The sequence below is a fragment of the Liolophura sinensis genome, chromosome 7 (genome assembly GCF_032854445.1).
Source record: "Liolophura sinensis isolate JHLJ2023 chromosome 7, CUHK_Ljap_v2, whole genome shotgun sequence".
NCBI classification, from domain to species: Eukaryota; Metazoa; Mollusca; class Polyplacophora; order Chitonida; family Chitonidae; genus Liolophura; species Liolophura sinensis.
In genome coordinates, this window is record NC_088301.1 from 41,512,080 (window position 1) to 41,535,817 (window position 23,738).

Below are 23,738 nucleotides of genomic sequence, written 5' to 3' on the forward strand. Positions count from 1 at the left end.
CTTTATTGTCGGACCCACATGTACACATTTGTATGCTCACTACTCCACGATACAATCACTTCAGCACAGATTACAGAATATTGCTTACCGCAATGTCTAGCCACAGTACATAGTTGTAGGATACAATCCCTGACCACAGCTTATAACTGTAGGACACAATCCCTGACCACAGCCCATAGCTGTAGGATACAAGGCGTACAAGCCACCGCCTGTACATGTCGGATACAATCCCTGACACACAGCCTGTAGTTTTAGGACACAATCCCTGACCACAGTCTGCAGTTGTAGAATACAATCCCTGACCACAGTCTGCAGTTGTAGGATACAATTCCTAACCACAGCCTGTAGTTGTAGGACACAATCCCTGACCACAGCTCATAATTGTAGAATACAATCCCTGACCACAATCTGTAGTTGTAAGATACAATTCCTGACCAGCCTGTAGTTGTAGGATACAATCCCTGACCAAAGCCTGCAGTTATAGAATACAATTCCTGACCAGTCTGTAGTTGGATACAATTCCTGACTACACCCTGCAGCTGTGGATACAATCCATGACTAAAGCTTTCAACACAGCTTGTAGATTTAGGACACAGTCCCTGACCACAGTCTGTAGTCGTAGAATACAATCCCTGACCACAGTCTGTAGTTGTAGGATACAAGCCCTGACCACAGCCTGTAGTTGTAGGATACAAGCCCTGACCACAGTCTGTAGTTGTAGGATACAATTCCTGACCACAGTCTGTAGTTGTAGGATACAATCCCTGACCACAGTCTGTAGTTGTAGGATACAAGCCCTAACCACAGCCTGTAGTTGTAGGATACAAGCCCTGACCACAGCCTGTAGTTGTACGATACAATCCACGACCACACTCTGTAGGATACAATCCCTGACTATAGCCTGTAGTTGAAGGATACAATCCCTGACTAAAGCCTTCAACTGTAGGACAGAATACCTGGCTACTGGTCAAGTTGGTTATCTTCCATGCTATGAAACCATCAGTTGTAGAATACAATCCCTGACCACAGTCTGTAGTTGTAGGATACAATCCCGGACCACAGTCTGTAGTTGTAGGATACAATCCCTGACCACAGTCTGTAGTTGTAGGATACAAGCCCTGACCACAGCCTGTAGTTGTAGGATACAAGCCCTGACCACAGTCTGTAGTTGTAGGATACAATTCCTGACTACAGTCTGTAGTTGTAGGATACAATCCCTGACCACAGTCTGTAGTTGTAGGATACAATCCCTGACCACAGTCTGTAGTTGTAGGATACAATCCCTGACCACAGTCTGTAGTTGTAGGATACAAGCCCTAACCACAGCCTGTAGTTGTAGGATACAAGCCCTGACCACAGCCTGTAGTTGTACGATACAATCCACGACCACACTCTGTAGGATACAATCCCTGACTATAGCCTGTAGGACAGAATACCTGGCTACTGGTCAAGTTGGTTATCTTCCATGCTATGAAACCATCAGTTGTAGAATACAATCCCTGACCACAGTCTGTAGTTGTAGGATACAATCCCGGACCACAGTCTGTAGTTGTAGGATACAATCCCAGACCACAGTCTGTAGTTGTAGGATAGTTGTCCTGACCACAGTCTGTAGTTGTAGGATACAATCCATGACTAAAGTTTTCAACTGTAGGACATAATACCTGGCTACTGGTCAAACCTGGTTATCTTCCATGCTATGAAACCATCAGGATACAATCCCGGACCACAGCCTGTAGTTGTAGGATACAATCCCTGACAACAGCCTACCACTATAGGATACAATCTCAATAGCCTATCAACTTTTCGGCACATCAGGCAAAAATCAGCAACACTGATTTCATTTCAATTAAACAACTGTATAAAACATAACATGATGAAAACATGTCCGATATAGCCTAAACTTAACAAAGAATTTGTAAAATGATTCAAAGTAAATCTGTGCATAACCTAATATACATTAAATGGGTTCATTTTAAAGAAAAAACAAAGATACACACTATCCAACAACATGCATACTAGCAGCCAAACAGAAACTGAAATAACATAATTATAAATTTTTGGGTTCTTTGGGATTTACAGGATTTTTCACTGGCTAACAAAAGCACCATTCTTGATGTACAAGTAATCCGTATCAGTGTTCATGCACATCAAGTTTGAATACTTGCTATTTGTTTTAATCAATGTATAATATCATCCCTAAAAATCTGTATTCCAAGAAATACAACATATTGTTTCATGCCTAATTCAAGTTTTGAACGTACATACAGCGAAGATTTTGGAAAATAGTGTATCTTGATGTGAATAACAAAAATGTTGAAATTATTACAGCTGACCTCATTCAAGGTAACGTTTGTAAAAGTGCTATTTTTTTTCATAACAGAGGACAACCTTTTTCAGAAAATAATATACTACATAGTCATTACAAAATTCATACACTTTTTATTGTTTAAATCATTCAAAAGTGTAAAGACCTGTAAGATACTTACTTTATATTGCAAATATATCTGGAGCATTACTTGATTTAAGTTATAATGAATTATAATTCATTCACATGAAGTTACCAACGAGCAGTGCTGACAAAACAGAATGTCGTACTTAGGCTTTATCAATTTATTTCAACCAAAAAGGGCTGAACACCACTTGAAAATATTAAATTAAATATTAAATTAATTCTAATGTTCACATTATGTAAGCAAATATGTGACTCTGAAATCCTTTTCACAGATAATACATTTCTGCCAACACAAGTAACATTAACTGCTTACTGGTGAATGACTTTGTTAAATATGTACAAGAAAATAACTTAATTCTTTTGTATGGCAGTTGTTTCTATTTGTACAGCAGAAACTATGAGTGAACATCTTATCCTTAGATTACTTAATATCTTGTAAGCAGATACTACCCTGCTACAGATCATTTTCCTTGCAATCAGTGAAATGTTACGGGCACTTATCCATTTTTACGTGCCAGCCAAATGTAACTCTGAAATCATGTACACAAATTCTCAAAACAAATCAAATAGGTGTGCAAGACAACCGGAATACCAATAATGCTAGACACTGAGACTATCCATAAACTGATTTAGAGGATTTCTTAGAATTTCAAGATCTGATATATCTGGGTTCAATACTCAGAAGAGACTTTAACAGTATATGATAGTATTTACTAATGCCCTTCTAGGGGAGCCAATGGAAATTTCCCCTGGGTCTAGTGGTTCAAAGAAAAACACAGGTTATAGCTTCAAAGATTGTTGGTTCCATCCAAGCACTGTTGTGTTGTCACATAGCCTTTCAGAAGTGTCTCAGCTTCTTGTTCCTTTTTAGAACAACTACTGAGATGAAAAGTTCACAGCACTGACACATGTTCTGTTAGTTACTCCTTACTTGCGAGTAAGTGTGATGAACACATGCATTACACAGTTTGTGGATATGACTACATGCACGTCCTTTGAGTTCTGTTTAAACAGTGACAGAAAATAGAATCTCGTGACAGAAAAACAGCGAATGACCCACAATCGCCCAGTAATAACAAAAAATTAGAATGTGACACATCATGGACAGTATTAGAGGAAGTGGTAATAATGTTTTGATTAATTTCCACAGCTCCTTTGCATAGCACATCAATTGTTTTTGTGAATGAACACATAAGCCAAAGCCCAAACATATGGGTTGTGGCACTACATGTATAAACCCCAGATAACTGCAGAGCTCTAAGAGGTCTTGGCACACCCAGCTCGATCCTTGTATCAGTCACCAGTGGGCTTCACAGATTTGGCAGGCCATGACAATTGTCCACAACACGAGAAGGCAGGACATGGTATATAAACAGAAGCTAAACCAGAGATGTGGGTCATGATTTGGCACGTGCAAAAAATACCTACAATGAAAAAGAAAAACAATAATTACACTGCCAGCCTATACACATACAGGTATTTTACATGTAAAATAATTTGCTTATCTTATACATATGTTTGATAAAAAGGTATATATATATATATATATATATATATATATATATATATATATATATATATATATATATACATACATACAGGAATTCACTCGGCTCTGACAGCATGTACTGCTTTTCCAACAAATGAGCAACATGCTGTTATGTTAATGGTAGATGCAATCCAGGAAATTCATGTCTATGGATTATACTATAATCTTTTTTCTAGGGCTGTAACTTTCTTAATGATAAAGAAAGGGACACAGAAAAATGCCCTTGGATCTAACATGTACTCCTGGTAAAACATATATCTCTCACCTTCAGAAAGTTCTTGTAGGTTTTTAGGTCTGCTTTTAAAGCTTGACAGTATTCCTACAACATACATACAAAAAGAAACTTAATATTTAGATGGCAAGTAAACGTATATGACCTTTAGATACAATGGTGTTGTATGTAGCATGATCAACTGGTTTAACCAAAAATAATGTAACCATCAGTGACACATAGTAACCATCACTGACGCTTAGTAACCATAACGGATACATTGTAACCTCACCGATGAATTATAAGCACCAGTCATTGTTACCATCACTTATGCATTGTAACCAAAACTGATGCACTGTAACCATAACTGATGCAATGTAACCACAACCGATGTATTGTAACCATCACTGATGCATTACAAACATCAGTCACTGTTACAATCACCGATGCATTGTAACCAAAACCGATGCATTGTAATCATAGCCTATGCATTGTAACCATCACTGATGCATTACACTCATCAGTCACTGTAACCATCACTGATGCATTGTAACCATAACTGATGCCCTGTAACCATCACTAATGCATTGTAACCATAGCTGATGCATTGCAACCATCACTGATGCATTGTAACCATCAGTGGCTACCCTGCCATCATCAGTTTACGATACTGGTATGATCAGGCTCTTCCGAAGAACAAATAAAACCTGTGAAGTTTAATCAAATTATCACACAAACATATTCTTTGAATAAACCATGCACACTGCTGCATGCATTTTTTTTCAGTCAAAGAGCATAATCTTGTCTACTTATGCATCTTTCACCAACGCTCATGGGCAAGACCTACAATGACAGACTTGTCTTACCTGTGATCCTTGTGGAGAAATGTTTAAAGTTGGGAGATACTCTGTCTGCAAGTATGTTACAAACGCCTCACCCTGTGAACAAAATTCATATTTATTTATTAATCTGACTGAAGTCTTACGCCGTACTCCAAAATATTTCACATATATGACGGCGACCAGCATTATGGTGAGAGGAAAATGGGCAAAACTTAGGGGATATGTGGACTTCCCACGTATGACCGGAGCAAGACAAAGTATATATGCAATTATATTGAACGTGGCAAAACTGAATGGTCTGTTCAGCACAATCCTAAAATTCATTAAATTCAATTCATGTACTCTGAATATGTACTTGAAATGGATTGTTCTTGTACCTCAAGCTCTGTCATCAGAATATAACAAATGTACCTTTAACAGGTGGTAAAGTACAAATGAATTTACCTGTTTATCCAGTATGCTCTTCATACAGGCTGCGCTCTCTCCCAATGCCTACAAATACATACATAAACATGTTTTAAAAATAATAAAACTTCACAATAAACCAAAAGCTCAACAAGCTCAATGACTGCAAGGAATGGACACTGATCAAGAGGTCAAAGGTCATTTCCGCTGATCACAATCTAATCAGCTACTGGGGACTGATGATTTAATGATACAGTCCTGTCACAGTAAAGTACCATATGCGATACAAGAGTGGTGATATGATACATACCACAATAAAGTACAACATGCTAAGTATATAGGGCCTTGTCTGAACATGCCAAAGGGTATAAGATGAAGTGGTTTGGATCCTGTCATTACAGGTTAAATGGGAGTCCAATTTACTAAGCCGGATGAAAGCCTTGGTAGACCTACTATTTGGTCAACAAATGAACAGAAAAACACACAAACATAATAATAATATACCCACCAAGATCGTCTGAGCATCTCCAAGTTCAAAGGTTGGTTTTACGGGAGCCATGAAACAGGCTGGGACTATGTTTTTGTACATGAAATCTTCAAAGCCTTCCAAACCACCTTTTCCTCCTGCAATGCATAAAGACGCAGAACAATCATGGATTGATTCATTTATACATGTAATTATTAACTTGAGTTGTGTTCAATGCTATACTCAACAAAGTGTAGAAAACAAAACATTTTATGTAATAAACACAATGCATGTATTTTGTTTTATGCAATCGTCAAAAGTTCTCATCTATAAGATACAGGTCAGTGTTATGGGTCATGGAAAACCTCTCGTAAATTGCAGTAAGACAACAACCAGAGCACGGGAAAGCAAAATTCCCAGTCCAAGGCATTTTAACTGAAATGAACCCACACCTTGTGTGTCCTACTGATTGAAACTGCCTTGACCACTAAGCCATGTCCTGCTCCCTCCTCCTCATGTATTTATTATTTGATTGTTTAACGCTATATTCAAGATCCTCTTGATATAAGGCCAAACAACACCAAGCCAGAGTTTGATCCAAGCATGCACTCTTGCCCAGTGCTACAGGTCTGAGGCATAGTAGACTAAAAAGCAGGTGAAAATTATAAATATAATCAAAAATATTTCTTTTGGGTGTAGAACTAACATACTTACCCCAAACATCCACCATTCTTTTCAGTATTCCAAAACACATCTTCTGCCCCTACAATTAACAAATACAGTACCCATGAGAAGTATTATTTAAATACATCATTAACGTCAAATTATTACTACTTGGTTTGCTTGATGACATTAACAAGACAGACAAACTGACTGAACAAAGCAGTAAGCTCACCTGAGGGTCTGGGTTGTCCATAGCACCTTGGATCAAGGTCATCATCACTTGCTGAAGGTCACTGGCCTCTAAAAAAAAACAGAGAAAGTGTTGTGTGACAGTTGCTCATTTACAGGTTCACTTAGTTCAATTAAACTGAACATTGAGGTCTATTTTCCACAATTTCTGATATTTACCTGTGTCAACTTTAGCATCACTCATACGCATTTAAATCTATTTCAGATTATTTATATGCAGAAAGACTGATAGTATTTCACCTTTCTCTTCAAAATCGAATGTGAACATGCAACACACTGGGTACATCCAATATCAGGATTGTATTTGAGGTCAAGGGCAGACAACATGCATAACAAAGCAGATACACACATGAAAATCGATAGCCTTGACTGGAACCCTTATAATTAATTTTGCCCTCTTAACTGACTGGGCAAATTGTTCTTTCTATACTACATCCATGATGACTGATAAAATCATCGCTAAAGTTGCCACTTAAGACTGGTTGCATTGTCTTATCTTGTTACGTTGATTTCTGTATCTTTTGAAACGCAGTTTCAAGATTTTAGTACAGTGGACTTGCCATGAAAGCACAAGTTACTTTCATGAGAGAAGAAAATATTTCTGTGAATTTCAACAATTTCGGAATGGATTTACACTTGCAGGAGTGGTAATAAAGGTCCTATTCTGTATAATGCATAGCAGAAATCTGCGTGATGCAGTTTTGGAGTTGATTTAATGGCCTACTTTATTCCACAAAGTGCCTTGTTGAATGGACCTACCACGTTTTCGAATTCAACGATTGAACGTTGAGGCAGGTAAATATCAGAAATTATTGAAAATAGACCTCAATGTTTAATTTAATAGGACTAAGGTCCACTATACATGAGCATGCATTCTGTGGCATGATAAACAGAACTATTTCCTCCATGCAACTTTCAGAACAATCTATATATTAATCAAGAATCAATGATCATTAAATTCAGAAGGTGAACTATACAGAAATTAGAGCAGATTGAATGAAAGAACTTGTGACAGTCCAGTAGATTAAACACATGTGTAGTGTATTTACCTTGGTATGTAAAAACTTGAAAGACATTTTGTGAGACAATGGTTGAAATCAAGAGAAAGTAGCTGCGCTGAAGGAGTCGTTTGTCCTCTGTAGAAACCTGGTCACCTTCCTCAACCGGCTCGGACAACACCTGGAATATCGTCCTCACCAGCGGCATGAACACTTTTTGCAGAAATGGCACAAAGGAATCCTGGAAAAAAACATTACTTAGATATTCATGTATATATATGCACTAAAAGACAGAAAGATCTCTAAATGAATTTCCCTGATGTTAATTATGTTGTTGACCTGCAACACAAACAGAAATGTAAAAAGAGGATACCATGAGACACATATATTACATTGAAATGTTGAACTGAAAAATTTCTACATGTAATAAGCATACAACATTTGTAAATTAAAATAACATTCAAACCTATGTTAATAAGCATGCTTGGAATACTGCTTTTGCAAAGGTGTAAAAAGAAAAAACGAGGTATAACCTTATAGATAAGAGGACTAACAAATGAACATATATTAAAACTATGCCTGTAGTTTTGCACAGCAAAAAGCTTACCTTAAATTTCATGATGAGTTGATTCATAAGTGGAATGAAATCATGGAGTTCCTTGGCACCTGCATACTTGAGCAAGTTTTCCATGGCGACAGGTATGTATGGGAGAATCTCCTCCCCCAAGCACACAACCATTCGGTGCAGGAACTGACGCACCCCTGCATGCAGAAGCTGTCGGTGTACAGGTGTTGATAACACCTGCAAGAATACCTGTAGCACTTCTGTGAAGGGCTTCACACAATCACACAGCTTCATAGTCTGCTGGCTTGAGAACCCTTTACTCACACGACTGGAAATCAAGAAAATTCATCAAAATTTTTAACCATCTGAACTTGTTTGAGTGAAGCATTTAAAATTTACCCCAAACAGTCAATTTTTTAACTTCTCTTCCTACTTTATTCACTGTTGTTGTTTTTCACTCCACAATTAGTCCCTTTCACCATTACCAGAATGGGGATTGCATCTCATTGTGTCCTTTTGATTGTGTATCATAATCAGCAAAAAAGACCAGCAAAGATGGAAACAAAGGGATATTTTCATATGGCTGCACGCCATTTTCAAATAAATTTACTGTGTGTAGAAGGTCACAGAATATAAACAAGAACACCATAATTATTTATTTATTTATTTGATTGGTGTTTTACGCCGTACTCAAGAATATTTCACTTATACGACGGTGGCCAGCATTATGGTGGGTGGAAACCGGGCACAGCCCGGGGGAAACCCACCACCATCCGCAGGTTGCCGACAGACCTTCCCACGTACGGCCGGAGAGGAAGCCAGCATGAGCTGGACTTGAACTCACAGCGACCGCATTGGTGAGAGACTCCTGGGTCATTACGCTGCGCTAGCGCGCTAACCAACTGAGCCACAGAGGCCCCAAAACACCATAATTAACAATGTTACTTGATAAATACAGTCTCAACAGTAGCCAAAACCAACCTTGCAAGGCTCATTGCTGTATGCAGACACTGGGCGTACAGCAGCTGTTTTGTCTCATCTGTTTCGACACAAGCCTTGGCGAGCAACCCTTCAAATTTCTCCACAATGGGAGCCAGGATCCTTCTCATCAACTCCTTCTTTTTCTGCAGTTAAATGTCAGATTAGAAATTAAATAACTTAAACAACAAAATATAAACATTCAGCCTATTAACTAAAGCAAGCTGCAATGCCCTTAGCAAATTACTTTATTAATATAATTCCCTTACAAACATATCTTGTGACGAGACACTGGATGACAATTAACTTCAGGTGAATTGATTTTCCCTGGGCTTGACCCAGTTTTCTCTACTCATGAATTAGCCCTGACGGGACGTCTCTTCATCGTAAAGGATCACGGCCCTGATGCCACCAATGCTACCTGCCATGTAACCATACCTGCTTTACGTGCTGTCCGTCACACATCGATGTTGGGGCGGATAAAAAGTGTACGTACTCGTAGTTTACTGCTGACCATGACTGCTAGGCACATAACACAACTGCCATGTTGCTCTCCCAAGGTCTTACCTTGTGAAAAAATCATTCACTTGCCCTCGAGTCCTTCCGAGGTCAACAAAAACAAACCCATGAAACATCGGCTCTTTATGTGAAAGGGCCCAAGGGTAACCAAATGATTTTTTCATGAGGTAACAAGGGTTATCAAGAACTTGCGAAATCAACATGGCGGTTGTGTTATGTGCCTAGCAGCGATGGCCATGCAGTTTTCGTCTCTGTTGGATTTACTAGAGATCGGAAGAGGGGGCATCTGGTCAAGATGAGTATTTCAGTCAGCTACGAGTACGGACAGACATTTTCTATCCGCCCCAACATCGGTGTGTGACGGACAGCACGTAAAGCAGGTATGGTTACATGGCAGGTAGCATTGTTGGCATCAGGGCCATTATCCTTAAGGATGAAAAGATGGCCTGTCAGAGCTAACCAGAAATCTGACAAACACCTGACAAGCTCTTACCTCTGTTGGCAAAGAGCTGTGTACGATGAGGAGACCAGCTGTCTCATACACAAACAACTGGTCCTCACTGGATAACAGGTGCTGGTAGCCATTGTCTGGTGAGTTCAAAATCAGCAAGTCCTGAAGTCTCTTCAAAATGTCCTCAAGGAAACTCTGCAAGTGGTGCCTACAGGACAGCAGAGAAATGTATAATAAATATTCAGTCCACACTAAGTATAAATTAGCATTATCATGAATTGTGTTTAAAGGGTAACAGAATTGTTTCTGATTGGCTGGTGTGAGAGATAGGCATGCCAAGGCTATGCTTAAGCTAAGCTGAATTTTATTTAATTAGGTATTGCAAATTTATGAACACATGACCACAGCCGCAGAATTAAACCCAGGAACCCATATCTCCACTCTCAGCCAATCCACTACTAATTCAACACCGGTGGACTTTATGAAGTCTCCGGAGGACTGTCCATAAAAAATAACAGCAAGTTAACAGCCTAATTAACAAGAAACAGTGTAATCGTAACCTCAGTAACAAAAAACACTCTAACAACATCAGTAACAAGAAACGATGTAATAACCTCAGTAACAAGAAATGCTACAATAACAACCTCAGTAACAAAAAACACTTTAACAACATCAGTAACAAGAGCACTGTAATAACCTCAGTAACAAGAAATGCTGCAATAACAACCTCAGTAACAGAAAACACTTTAACAACATCAGTAACAAGAACACTGTAATAACCTCAGTAACAAGAAATGCTACAATAACAACCTCAGTAACAAAAACACACTTTAATAACACTGTAACATAAACTCCAGTTGCAAGAAAACACCGTAATAACATCAGTAACAAGACACACTGTAATAACATCAGTAAAAAGAAATAGTATCACTACAGAGAAATATTGTACTGTACTCACTTCAATCCTTTGACAAATCGTGAAAATAAGTACGCCACCCGACTCCTAACCTGGGCACTTGGATTTCTCAATCCTCGTTCATCAAGAAAACTCATCTATAACAGATAGAAATTGCATTTTTTTTTTACTTCATTGGTGTTTACATAGAAAATCTTGCTCACACCATTAGCATGTATCAAAATAAGACATAAGAAGTTCCACATGAAAACATTAAGCTGGTCATAATTACTGAAACAGACTGACAAAATTACAGATTCAAGTTCAAGAACTCATATACTATTAAAATCAATCAACCAAGTCTTACCAAGACATCTGGAATATGCTGTGGCTCTACATTGAAGAACTTTTCGTATCTCACTACAGTTTCAAAATAGGACAAAAGCACCATCATGTGTCCTTGGCAGCTCACTCGACTTGTGACAAGCTGAAATGTCGAAGAGAAACAAATTTGACACTTGCAGAAGAAAAAAGAACAATAAATACTTGTGAACACCTAGTACAAAAAAAAAATTAAAAGCCAATGGTTTGAGGTGGAGAATAACAGGTACCTTGACAAAGTACAAAATCCAATACTAAGAGGAAAAGGTCAAAAAAGTATCCCTACTTACTCGATCACTGCTTAACACTCAGGAAAATATGGTACAGACCTGGGTCTGGGGAATTCAAAATGATCAATATGTATATGTGTATGCATACTTGGGGTTTAAAGTCAAACTAAACAATAATTCAGTCACATCACGAAGAGGAGTCATTTGGTGTTTATCCATGCTGCCAAAATGCTGCCGCCACTGAAGTATCAAGTATCATTGTTAAAGTCTTTGGTATGGCCTGATCCGAGTTTAATCCTGGGTCTCCCAACTTCAAGTCGGATGCAATAACCATTAGGCCACCAAAGAGGTCAAAATTTTAACAAGCTGGATTGGGGCTCACGTAATTTTTGACATATGAAGTGACCTAATAGATCATTTTCTCTATTCAGAATAACCAATCAGGAAATGCTCTGTTTCCACATGTGTCTTACTCTAGACAGTCTGGGGGCTCCAAATGGTAGGACCAACTACATGCATGCAGAACACTGAACATTGATTCACAGTTGTGCTTATCTATATAGGCGTGATCAACACAGCTGCCAACAAAGTCTCACCTAACAGCACCTTCTTTAAAGGGACATAATGATGAAAGAAATTCAGAATTTTTGACTTGGTTCAGTTAAATATAAAATTGTGTTGCATCTGACTCCTAACTAAACCTCCTTGGCCTATATTTTCCGAAAAATGTAAATTAAGAAACTAATAAAGGGAAATCAGTCACTGGTCTAAACTGTTCACCCAACGAGATAAACGAGGCAGAGCAGAGATTCCCACAATGTAATGTTCGCTCGTCAATCACACACGTAAACAATACAATAGATTATAAGCAACTTGAAAGTCTAGTAATCCAAATATGATCGTCCTTTCTATCAATATAAAGTATTCATAATTCCCAATGATCTGTATGAACTGAAGTTACACCATAGACCACATAATTACAACACAATACTGTGTCTGACAAGTTCACTGAACATCACCCGTCATCTCGACAACAAGGGGAGGTAACTGACGTAAAAAATCAGGCTTTCTGAATATAGCAACTTGAATGAGTTGATATTCAAAGGGAAACCCCGGATAAAACTGAACATTCGATTACTAACTCAGTCGGACATGTGTAAGCAGACATCTGGAATTCTCCATTTTAGGTAGAGTACGTCTAAAATAACAGGACAATTTTTTCAACATCAGCGGTATGTTCCTTTCATTGTGTACTGTAAGGTGATGCCAAATTGTTTCTCTGACACTGGCCTGCATTCTTCCCTCCAACTTACCAGTCTCATCATCTCTTGTAAAACAGTCACCTTAGTTAGGTCTCCGGTGAAGTGCTGGCTGTGTGAAGCCTATAGGCAGCAAGAAAGACAGAGTGTTGTTAAATTCAGTTATGCCTGTCCCATTACTAAGCAATACACACACGAACAAAACTCAACACTTGTAATCTACACATATAACACAAAAAAAAATACATTTCAGAAGAGAGGGAAAATATCCCGGTAATTTTAGGCAAATCAACAAGACAAATTAGTCATCCAATATAACTTGAAAGACCATATGCACTCATAAGGCAAATGTGATTGGTGTGGCAATGCCACTTTCACACAGAACATGAAAACACCACTCACTGGAACTGCCTCCCCCAAGAGATGGAGCAGGTAAATTGCCACCTCGATATCGCTGACAGCAGAGGTTTTCCAGTGGGACAAGGTCCGAGTGTTAATGTTGTGTACAGTTACCAGGATCAACCCAGAGTCCTATCAACAAGAACAACAAAATCCACATATATACAGGAAAATATAGTCACAGTCATTTTCTATAACATTAATTCAAGACAAGCTTTTACAACTTTATAGGCTTCATATTTTGTATGGTTTGTAAGTAAGTGAAATTGAAAGTGTGTGGTTAATTATAGTATATGTTGTATTGTATATTCAGACTTCAAAGCCACTACACCTCCGACAAAATAAATGTTGAGAGTGTTTGATACTGAATAGCTAATCATGGGAAATGGGAAAAAAATCACTCAGAGACAAAGATGTCATTTGCTGATTACTTTACTTAAGCAGAGCCAGACATACATATGCTGGACATTGATTTTTGTAGTCTTTGTAACATGTAGACTTTCTTGCGTAAACAACTGCATATATGCACTTACCAGCTGGGCTAAATTGTTAAACAGAACTTTAATTTGTTTTCTGTATTCCTGGAACATGGCCTCATCTTCCCCCTGTAAATGAGAGAACCTTCAGTTACATTTTACACGCAGCACCTTCTTGTTGTGTGCTTGTATACACGATACTGATTAAAACAGTAATTTACCAACTTCGATCATTTTTTTAAATGCCATACTCAAGATTTTTTGGCTTACGAAATGGCCGCCAGTCTAATGAGTGGAGTAAACAGGAGTGTCCATAATAAACCACAGGCCATTGGCAAGTTAATGATGAACTCTTCTACATATGACATATTGGTGGAAGGCAAGTGGTATCAAACAAATATGCACAATCACAGTACAATAAGAGAATACCATCAGCAATATGTTGCCATTAAGGCCTAATCAACAACGGAAGCATAGGAAAAAATTCAGTCTTACAATGGGACTGAACATGTCTCGAATGACCTATCAACTGAAGCACCTTTTTAAACAAAGCTTCTGATAAACTGAAGAGACTTTGTCATATGAATCCAAACGTATGGGCAGAATCTAGCTGACTGAAAAAAGCCTCAAACATCTGTGGATATTTCACCTACCTCTTGTTCGAAGTTGTATGATTCATCATACTTCATCTTCTTTACAAGGACACAAAGTAAACGCTGGAACAAGAAACATATATGTTTGATTTCCTAATGAGAGCGTGTGTGTCTGTGTGTGGTGTGTCTGTGTGTGGTGGTGGTGGGGAAAGGGTTGGGGTTGGGGAGGACAATATTTCCAACCATTTAAGACAACACCTCTGTATAAATAGACCAGATAAGATTTGCCAACTCAACACGGCAATTACAGTACTGTAAATCGTAAGATTCCAAACTTTTTCAACATTCAAATTTGACTGTTCTGCAAGGGCTGAGCTTACAGTTGACATTAGAATGTTCAACCTTTCAAGGCTTATGGTCGTTTAATTGCCACTACACATTATGAAAAAGCACATGTTGCAATGAACTATCCAAAACAAAGAGATATCAGCCCTGAATAGAAAAAAAAATGCCTTTCACTGGCAACAGAGCAAAACAGTACTTCATTTACCATTTTTTTTTTTAATGTCCATTCCTGGCATTAATGTAAGATAATGTAAGAAGCCATTCCCACACACCATACCACCCCCATGTTTTTCTAGGATTCCACAGAGTTTGCAGTGTGACTTATAGTGAGATGCTCCGCAGCTTGACAGTAATTCTCACCTCCATATTCTCTCGCTGTGTAGGGCTGATAGGATTCATTTGTTTCAGGACATTAATGTAATCTTGAGCAAAGCTTATCACAGCACTGGAAACATCATCATCCTCGTCTCCAAGGAATGTTAGCAGAAGTGGAACTTTGTTCTCGATTGCCTGGAGTGTGAAGTTGGCATTCGGGAGGTCTCCAGCTTTGACAAGTCTGAAACATGCACAAGAAAAACCAGGCAATATTGCTGTGTGTACTGTGCATGTACCCTAAATAACCTAAAATTTCGCCCACAAAAGTGCATTTTGAGAGGCAAGTAAAGGTAACAAAATATTAGTCTTGGTGCTGAAACTTACAATTTTCCTGTAGAATATCATCTCATGTTCAAAGCAAACCTCAAAACACCTTTCAAAAAACCAAAAGAACTCCCAGAATCAGGAAAATTGAGCAAGTTAGTCATGGAAGAAATTTATGGCCATTTATAGTAAGTCACTTTAATAAGACCTTTGACTCAACACTTATGACACGTACTGTCTCAGTCTTGATGATGACATGGATAGGCAGAAATAATGAAAAAAATTGCACTCTAGAATAAAAAAAAGCATTTATTTAATCCATTTTAAGTCTCCTGCATCAGATTATAATAACTGTATCATGTGTATTAAGAAAACTCTCACGAGAAGGGTGCTTGGATATACCCCAAGTAAATTTACACTTGGCTGGGCAATCAAAGACAAATTCACAAACATCACATGGACAAAAAAAGTCCAATGTTCACATGCTTACTTTTGCCAGCTGACAACAAGGTTGGTTCCCATTCCGTTCACAAGTTTTGCTAGCTTTGCCATATAATCTCCTTCTTCATCCTGGACAAATGAAATAACACAAATAAACACCCACAATATTGTTTATACCATAGCATTATGTGAACAAGAACAGTCAACTCTCTCTACAATTACATGCATTTATACAACTAATTATTCAGTGGAATGGTTAGATATGCAACAAATCATTGACAGTGCTTGATTGATATCCTGTATATTTAACCATTCCACTATATACAATTGATATAATTTGAAATAAAATGGTTAGTCACTTGATAATGATCCCGGCATGTGGGTTGAAAACTTGTGAAACCTTTTACATTTATGTGGTGCTTCCTCAAATTCATTATTATTGTTGAACCCACATACATTTCATTTTAATAAAACTGTCAACAGAAAGTTTATACAAAGGTAGTGTTCTTAAATCTCAAATCAAGAGAAATTGATTTTTACCTCAGATACATTCATGACCCCTGCACTGTCCAAGACGGTAGCAAATGACTCCACCAGTTTAGTCTTGGCCACTGGGTCCATTCCTTTGCTTATGATTTCATGAATGCAGTCACATGTGCTCTCTCTCAACAACTTGTTCTTCATAAACTCAAGCAACACCAGCACAAGCCTATCGTTAGCAATCAGGCTTATATCCACCCACGATACATATCGTCCAATCACATCCAAGCACATACACACAATCTGTGGATGGGTCTTTTCGTAGCTAGTCTGACAAATGCAATTGAGATACAAACAAAGCAAATGAAAAAGTGAAAATTAACAATATATTAAAAATCATGATATTTTGTGTAGCTATGCAAAAATTACACGAAAAAATATACACAAATAAAACTGAAAAATTATCATCCTGATACAAGGGACAAGATGAAAATGAATATACTTTAACATATATACCAGTAACTGATCGTAATCCACCTACCAAAATCTGATACCATGAGTCGACTAGCTGTCCTACGCACTGCTCCCGAATACTGTCCTTTATCATTGTATTGCGCTCTGATTCCTAAATTAATTAAATTCATAGATATATTGTTAAACAAATAACATATGACTGACTGAAAGTGCCCAGCACAATATTTGGATTGACACCAAGAACACATGTGATTGAATGTCACTGTAGAAGGATTGAAAAATTAAAAAAAATCAAAAGAAGTTGTCACTTCAGTTTGTCAATCAGTTAAATTCACAACTTAAATAGAAGCCTACCTGCACCAACATTGCTTTACTACTAAACCCACTGCCCAGAGCAAACGCCCCACTAAGAAACGCATGTACAACATGATAGTAGCAGCAGTGTGGAATGTGCTGTACCTTCTCAATAATTACAGACATTTGCTAATTGAGACACATTGAAAGTAAGCAGGTAGATCAGAGAAGTTTTCCATTAAGCACTCACCGCGGGAGACATCACCGTCCCAGCTGGTCCAGCTGGAGTTTAGTATATGGAGTATATAGTCTTTCCTGACAGTTTGTATAAGGCTACTCACGATGTCATTTTACAGTATATGCGCTTGTTTAAAAAAAGATAAAAATATTGATACCAGAACATCAATCTACTGAAAAGATATCTGTGCTCTATTCCTCCCCAAAACACTTTCCATGCCCTTTTTCGAGTTGTGTTCTACAAAAGTATGCTAACCTACATTTAAGTTGACGGTTGTGTTGCATTATTTACAGAGAAGCATTAAACACCCCACCACATTAGGAACCAGTTGTCTTAAATCTACGGACCGCTTGTCTTACTCTTCACTTGAGTGGGATCCATACAAGAATGCAACATGGATGATTGCCGTTTGATCACTGAAATAACAATGCTACCTTGCATATGTGGATAAAACACCCATGATCATAACGCACGCATGTCGATTTGAAAGCAGACTTTCCATTTATTACAGATCACGTGTCTACTCTGGCAGACCACGTGTCTACTCAGGAGCATGACATAAATCTCTCAATGAGGAGGGACAAGTAGGGGCTGCACTCTTTTCAGATTAATTTTAAAAAGATAGTTTATAACATATTACCATGGGCATTTCAAGAAAAAGTTAGTAATACATGTACAATCATGTATATGTCATTAAATTAGCTAAACAGAGCTTTAAACTTTACCATACAAATGCCTTCAAAACCCACTGAAATACATACCAGACGACCTTGAGTGAAGATCAAGTAGTACGTTTTGCTGTGAATGACATTTATTCAGTGTCCTAATAAATGTCTAGATTAAAGATAAGAATTGTCAAATTCCCATGTGTATTTATCTACTAATCACTCTAAGGTATGCTCAAACATTACGAATGATGCACGGTATGATTTTTTTTTTTTTTTTTGATTGGTGTTTTACGCCGTACTCAAGAATATTTCACTTATACGACGGCGGCGCACGGTATGACATGGCGTCTGTAAATACATTACGGGTACCTCAATACCCGTTCCTCAAAACCTCACTCAGTTCATTCAGACTTCAATTAAACTGAAGTATCCTGACAAACTCCTCAGTTGAACGTGAGTGAGACAAAATATGCAATGTGTATGTGTATTACAAAAATCAAGACCCCATACACAACACCTGCTACAGGTACTGGTTTGCAAATTACTACCAGATAATTCACAACAAAATGCAGGATTAAAATATCATAGAAATTCACAGTTTGTATGTATCCCGCTGATAATATATTTTTAAGGAGCTTTCACAAATCATCGGCAGGCTTACAGTTACATAAAATGGGTAATGAATGTACGGTTTATCCCCTGTGAAAAAACTTTTGAACCAGGTTATATTTTTGATGTGGCAATTTAAGCTTTTAAACATGGCTTGATGAGCAGAAGCCAACACCATACACCTCTGGTCACATCAAGAGTCCCAAGAATGAACACGAACTATTAACACTGGTATTCTTAATTAGATTCAAAGCCAAGATTTCCTCGTATTTGGGCAAACACGCATTACACAATACAGAATTCAACACAGAGTGGATTCTGACACCGGCCGGTAGCTATAAAACCTCCACAACTGTCCAAGCTTGGTAGTCTGGAAACGTGTGTGTGTTTCTGATGTTGGGCTACATGCATGAAGTATGTCACACCAAATATCAAGGTTGATATTATGGACTGGGGGATATCGTCTAATAAATAAGTAGCTGTGTATATAAGTCAAACCGTGCAAAACTTTGATTTTGTTTAAGGGTTTGTATCCAATCATGTTGCTGTTGTCGCTGTTTCTCCAGAATTATTTCCAGCGTGCGTTCATGTAGTGTTTTACTGCCAGCCAGTTTCTACAACGATGTTTAAAATAAATTTAATTTTTTCAGATAGTCTTCATGTAAGTTGTAAACGCTAGTTCTTATGTATGACAAATAAATAGCTTTGAAATTTTGAGAACCTCACACCATGTATATCCAAGGAGAGATTCCATTGGCTGAAGTTCTGATGAACATAGCTGATCAATACATAGGTTACAAATGTGATGTATCCACGTGTTACAAGCGAAAATTTCGTATAAATTCTGCAATTTTGTAGTTCATATAAGTCTACCAAAGTGTGCAGAGTTTTAAATGACATTGGTATGATTGAAAAACAGCCATCCAACTTCACAAAAACTTAAATCTTTTCAAAACCCGGCAGTGTCTCTCAGCCAAGCTGGTGAGGTTCACTGAGGTGTGACGGAGATATGAACTACTGTCACTGATGGACTAGTGGTAATACCCTACCCCCCACAGAGCATGTACAACAGGACAACAGGCCCTGTAAGGCATCATGTTATACAGTTAATAAAAATGTGTCTGAAATTATTGAGGAAGTACAGTAGTAAATGTACCGTAAGCATTTTACTGATATTGGCTTGTTTCATAGGTAGTACAAACCAGCACTGGAGATAAAGCAAAATCTGCGAAAATGATACGCAATGATGCTTAGCAGAGGCACCTAAATACACCTATGAAATAGAGTAGAACAGTTTCTATAAAAATGTGGATGAAATACACTCACTACCTGGGGAGAGTGAACAATCTCCCTGTCCACGACTTCTGAGTCAATTGCCAGCATTATTCGGAGGTAGAGATCCACCGTTCCCGGTCCAGTCAATGACTGGAACAGGTCCGTGAAAAAGCTTGACCATCGCTGCGGGTAGTCAACAACAAAAGCCAAGGAGAATATCTGGGCAACTTTGTTCAGAAGGTAACTCTTGTAGGTCACTTCAGGGTCAGCCTGAGGATGAAAAATAAACTAAAATTTACCAAGCTATTCACATAATAAATTATTTCATTCATTTGTCTGTTGTTTAAGGCCACACTCCTGATTATTTTTGATGAGGAGGAGAAGAAAGAGTGTCTGGTTAAACTACAAACCTCTGGTAAGTTAAAACATATTACTAAGTTTTTCCATGTGTGAGGTACATACTTGCATGACCTAATGGCAGCAGACTAGTGATTTTCAATGAACATTAATCTGCACAGTCAGCCACATGGGTACTGTTGATGGCTTATCACAAAACCCCATATATGTTTAAATTCCAAGAAGGCAGAAACTGAATCTGCACTTTGTTTTCCTAGTGACTGAAATAAAAGCATCTTAACCACTCTGTCAAAACCTCCTCATTCATAAACAGTTTACCCATGACAAAATTCTGGTACAAAAAAATATTTATTGTTACCTAGCGATACTAACCTGTACTTTGAGTGCAAGCAATAGCAATGCTTTAATGTTCTGCTGATCTTCAATGGTTGCCACCTTATACCTGTGAAGAAATAAGTGCTAAACAAATATTATAGTTGAATACTTTGACATACTGCTAAATAAACAAAAAAGGTACGGCAAAAAAAAATCATGTGCTTATATTTAAATATACATTTGCTTGAATCACTAAGCTAATGAAGATCTAAGAACACCTTTTTAATTTTAATAAAACTCTCATATGGCAAAAGGAGTAACTTAATTGTGGGCTAAATAGATCCATGTAAATAGCTTATGTACTTTCTAACAGAGGTGATTAACTATTTTAAATTCACACAGACATAATACACTTGTACACAACAAATCTCAGCTGTCAAGCCACAGAATGTTTTATCTCTTTGTCAAGAATACTAGTAGCTTCTACATACATCCTAATATGATATGGCTGCATTGTTCCCTTACCTGTGCTTCAGGAAATCCTCAATGACTTGAAGACAGAAGAATCGTATTTCATTGCTACAAATATACAAGGTAAGCTCTTCAAAGCAGTCTTCCAATCACACCAAACTGAACTGTATTCCCCTCTGTCACTGACATCCAAAATAATATTAAATTATTTGTTTTGAGAACAAAGTTATTTCCATTACTCCATAGTTCAGATTTCAAGACAAACATGAAGCTATGGGCTACTTTTCATAAACACTATGTAACACATGGAATAATACAGGTTTACAACTAAACATGCCAATGGTGTTAATATTAGAAAATATGTGAAAATTGTGTGTCACAGTAGTGTCAAATTTACCTTGGCCACTGTCCTGTTGTAAAGTTTGATGCACAGATTTTCCAGCCATCAGGTGATGATTTTAATTCATTGAAATACTGCAAAACCTGGTACACAGAAAAACAAAGAACATAATGCTTGTGACAAGCTCACATGATTGATAGAAGAGTGTGAAGGATACCTCTTATCACTTTGGAGAAATGATTATGATATTTATTACCAACCCATATTCAACCACCTCTGCAACCAATATTTTGAAACATTCCAAGTGAAGTATGAGGTGCAGAGAAATAATTTGCACAGTTTTTTGAAGACTGCATCTTTAATGACACAAACAAATCATTTTAACATCATTTTCATGATAATTGTATGCATAAATTCCACTAAAAAAATTATTTAGTAGTTGAAAAGGTGGAAGTATTCAGATATATATTACTGTACTTTGAACTACTTTATGTGATACATACAAATAGAATAATAAATACATCATCCAACATAACATCAGACAAGAAATATTATTGAGTGCCAAAATAAACAGTACTTTGTGGAACATTTACAACTTGCATGCATTAATGGAATTACCACCTTTTTCATTACACGTTTTGTGCTCACTAATCCCTTGGAGCCTTTGGAGGGGATTTCCAATACAACAGTAAATGACACAGGATAAAAGGAGTTTAACCAACAGATTAGACTCAACAGAACTTGTTTTAGGTAAGCAAACTTGGCTAACAATTAGCAGTACTGGAAGTTAATAAAAAGACAAAATTAAGTTCATGAACCCTTAAACACTTTCTCCATCTTGGCATTAGTTCTACCTGTCTTGCTTTTTCCATTAACAGGTATGAAGTACCAGTACTGAATTTGAAGCTAAGAAGAATGTAAAATTTGAATCAAAATCTCAGCGATGTGTAAACACAAAATAAACCTACAGAAAATGCTTGTAAATGGAATTACAACAATGTAACAGTCTAACAAAAGAAAATGTCCACCAAAAAATCCATTCAGACTCTTACAGGTTTTCCAACAACAAAAGGACAGGCTCCACTGTTCATACTTACTCTCTGTTGGGCATGGGGATCCACGCCAACACTCCCCAGTCCTCGCAACACATTCTCATCCATTACGCCTGGAAACCAGACCGGATTTATGTAGATGCTACCTGAATAAAACAAACAAATGAGTAAGACTGATGGATACTCCTCAAGACTGCCAGTGAATGTAAACAGCTGTGCACTGTTGACTAACTAAAATGAAGTACGAAAAGGTAGTGACAGAGAAAAGAGAATAGGATACATTACGATATTTCACTGGAAGCTGAAATAACCTGTACTGATGATCTTAAAATTTGAATGTTCATGATGTAACTCCCATTGCAATCCCTTCAAAGGCAAACAAAGGCAAACATAGTTATACCGTAAAGCCTATAGCATGTCAATACTGGGCTGTAAGTCCATTTACGTCAGATATTGTGAGAAACCTAAATGGAACATGCTTTAACATAGGCTTGGTTCCATCCTTAGCCTCACAAACTTTTGCCAAACTTAATGTCAGAGCAATATCACACTACCTTTGACCAGGGGAGAAGGACTTTAAGTGCTTAAATATATGAGAAACAAGAGCCTAGAGGATAAGGTGGATAATTTAGCATAAGCAAGATGTTTGGAAACTCTTAATTATTCTAAATGGAGTGTCTTCTGACTAGAACTGCAGCATGCTATCAGGCATGTCCCAACATCTTCGGTGAGTTCTAGTCATTTAGAACTAGTACATGTCGTTCAACTAACCTGCTAAAGTTGACATCCCCTCAGTTTTCTTGTCAAAAATTCGAACGTTGACCACTCAAAATATTTATGATTTGACTTGTATCCCCCCTTGCACATTTCTCATAGTCACCAAACTGTACTGGTGCCTTTCACATTGTCCCACAGTAATTTTGTGCGAACTACACGTTTTTAAGTCAGCCAAAAATCAGACATGTGCGCCTCAAAAGGAGGTGTTCAATAGAGTTCAACTTAAACTTACAAGTGATTGTCATGTATCATTTACTGTACAGCTATCGATACCCATTACACCACTCCAGAAAACACTTACATCACTTATGTACGATACAGTTGACGTTAAATCACATTTCATATGTTTTCAGCCACGTTTCATCATCGAATGACCGCC

At 37.7% G+C, this 23,738-nt stretch overlaps 1 protein-coding gene across 3 annotated transcripts; it reads right to left on the minus strand.

Moving 5' to 3' along the window:
* Positions 1-1,441: 1,441 nt before the first annotated feature.
* On the minus strand, positions 1,442-23,736 carry LOC135470536 (exportin-T-like). 3 transcript variants are annotated; one of them, XM_064749541.1, is made up of 27 exons: positions 23,661-23,736; positions 22,628-22,728; positions 21,588-21,673; positions 21,245-21,298; positions 20,777-20,846; positions 20,099-20,317; positions 17,031-17,114; positions 16,550-16,819; positions 16,059-16,138; positions 15,290-15,485; positions 14,645-14,707; positions 14,049-14,120; positions 13,519-13,647; positions 13,171-13,239; positions 11,614-11,733; positions 11,310-11,404; positions 10,394-10,559; positions 9,385-9,527; positions 8,446-8,731; positions 7,890-8,079; positions 6,824-6,891; positions 6,643-6,691; positions 5,971-6,086; positions 5,502-5,549; positions 5,082-5,153; positions 4,270-4,323; positions 1,442-3,879 (listed from the first exon to the last, which is right to left on the minus strand). In XM_064749541.1, exons 2-27 carry the CDS (start codon positions 22,688-22,690, stop codon positions 3,853-3,855), a joined length of 2,889 nt encoding a protein of 962 aa, XP_064605611.1. In that variant the 5' UTR covers positions 22,691-22,728; positions 23,661-23,736; the 3' UTR covers positions 1,442-3,852. The 3 variants fall into 3 exon arrangements, with proteins under 3 accessions (XP_064605611.1, XP_064605610.1, XP_064605609.1); XM_064749540.1 differs by lacking the exon at positions 23,661-23,736 and adding an exon at positions 23,354-23,435 and having other exon boundaries at positions 20,102-20,317; XM_064749539.1 differs by lacking the exon at positions 23,661-23,736 and adding an exon at positions 23,354-23,435.
* Between the last annotated feature and the right edge of the window lie 2 nt (positions 23,737-23,738).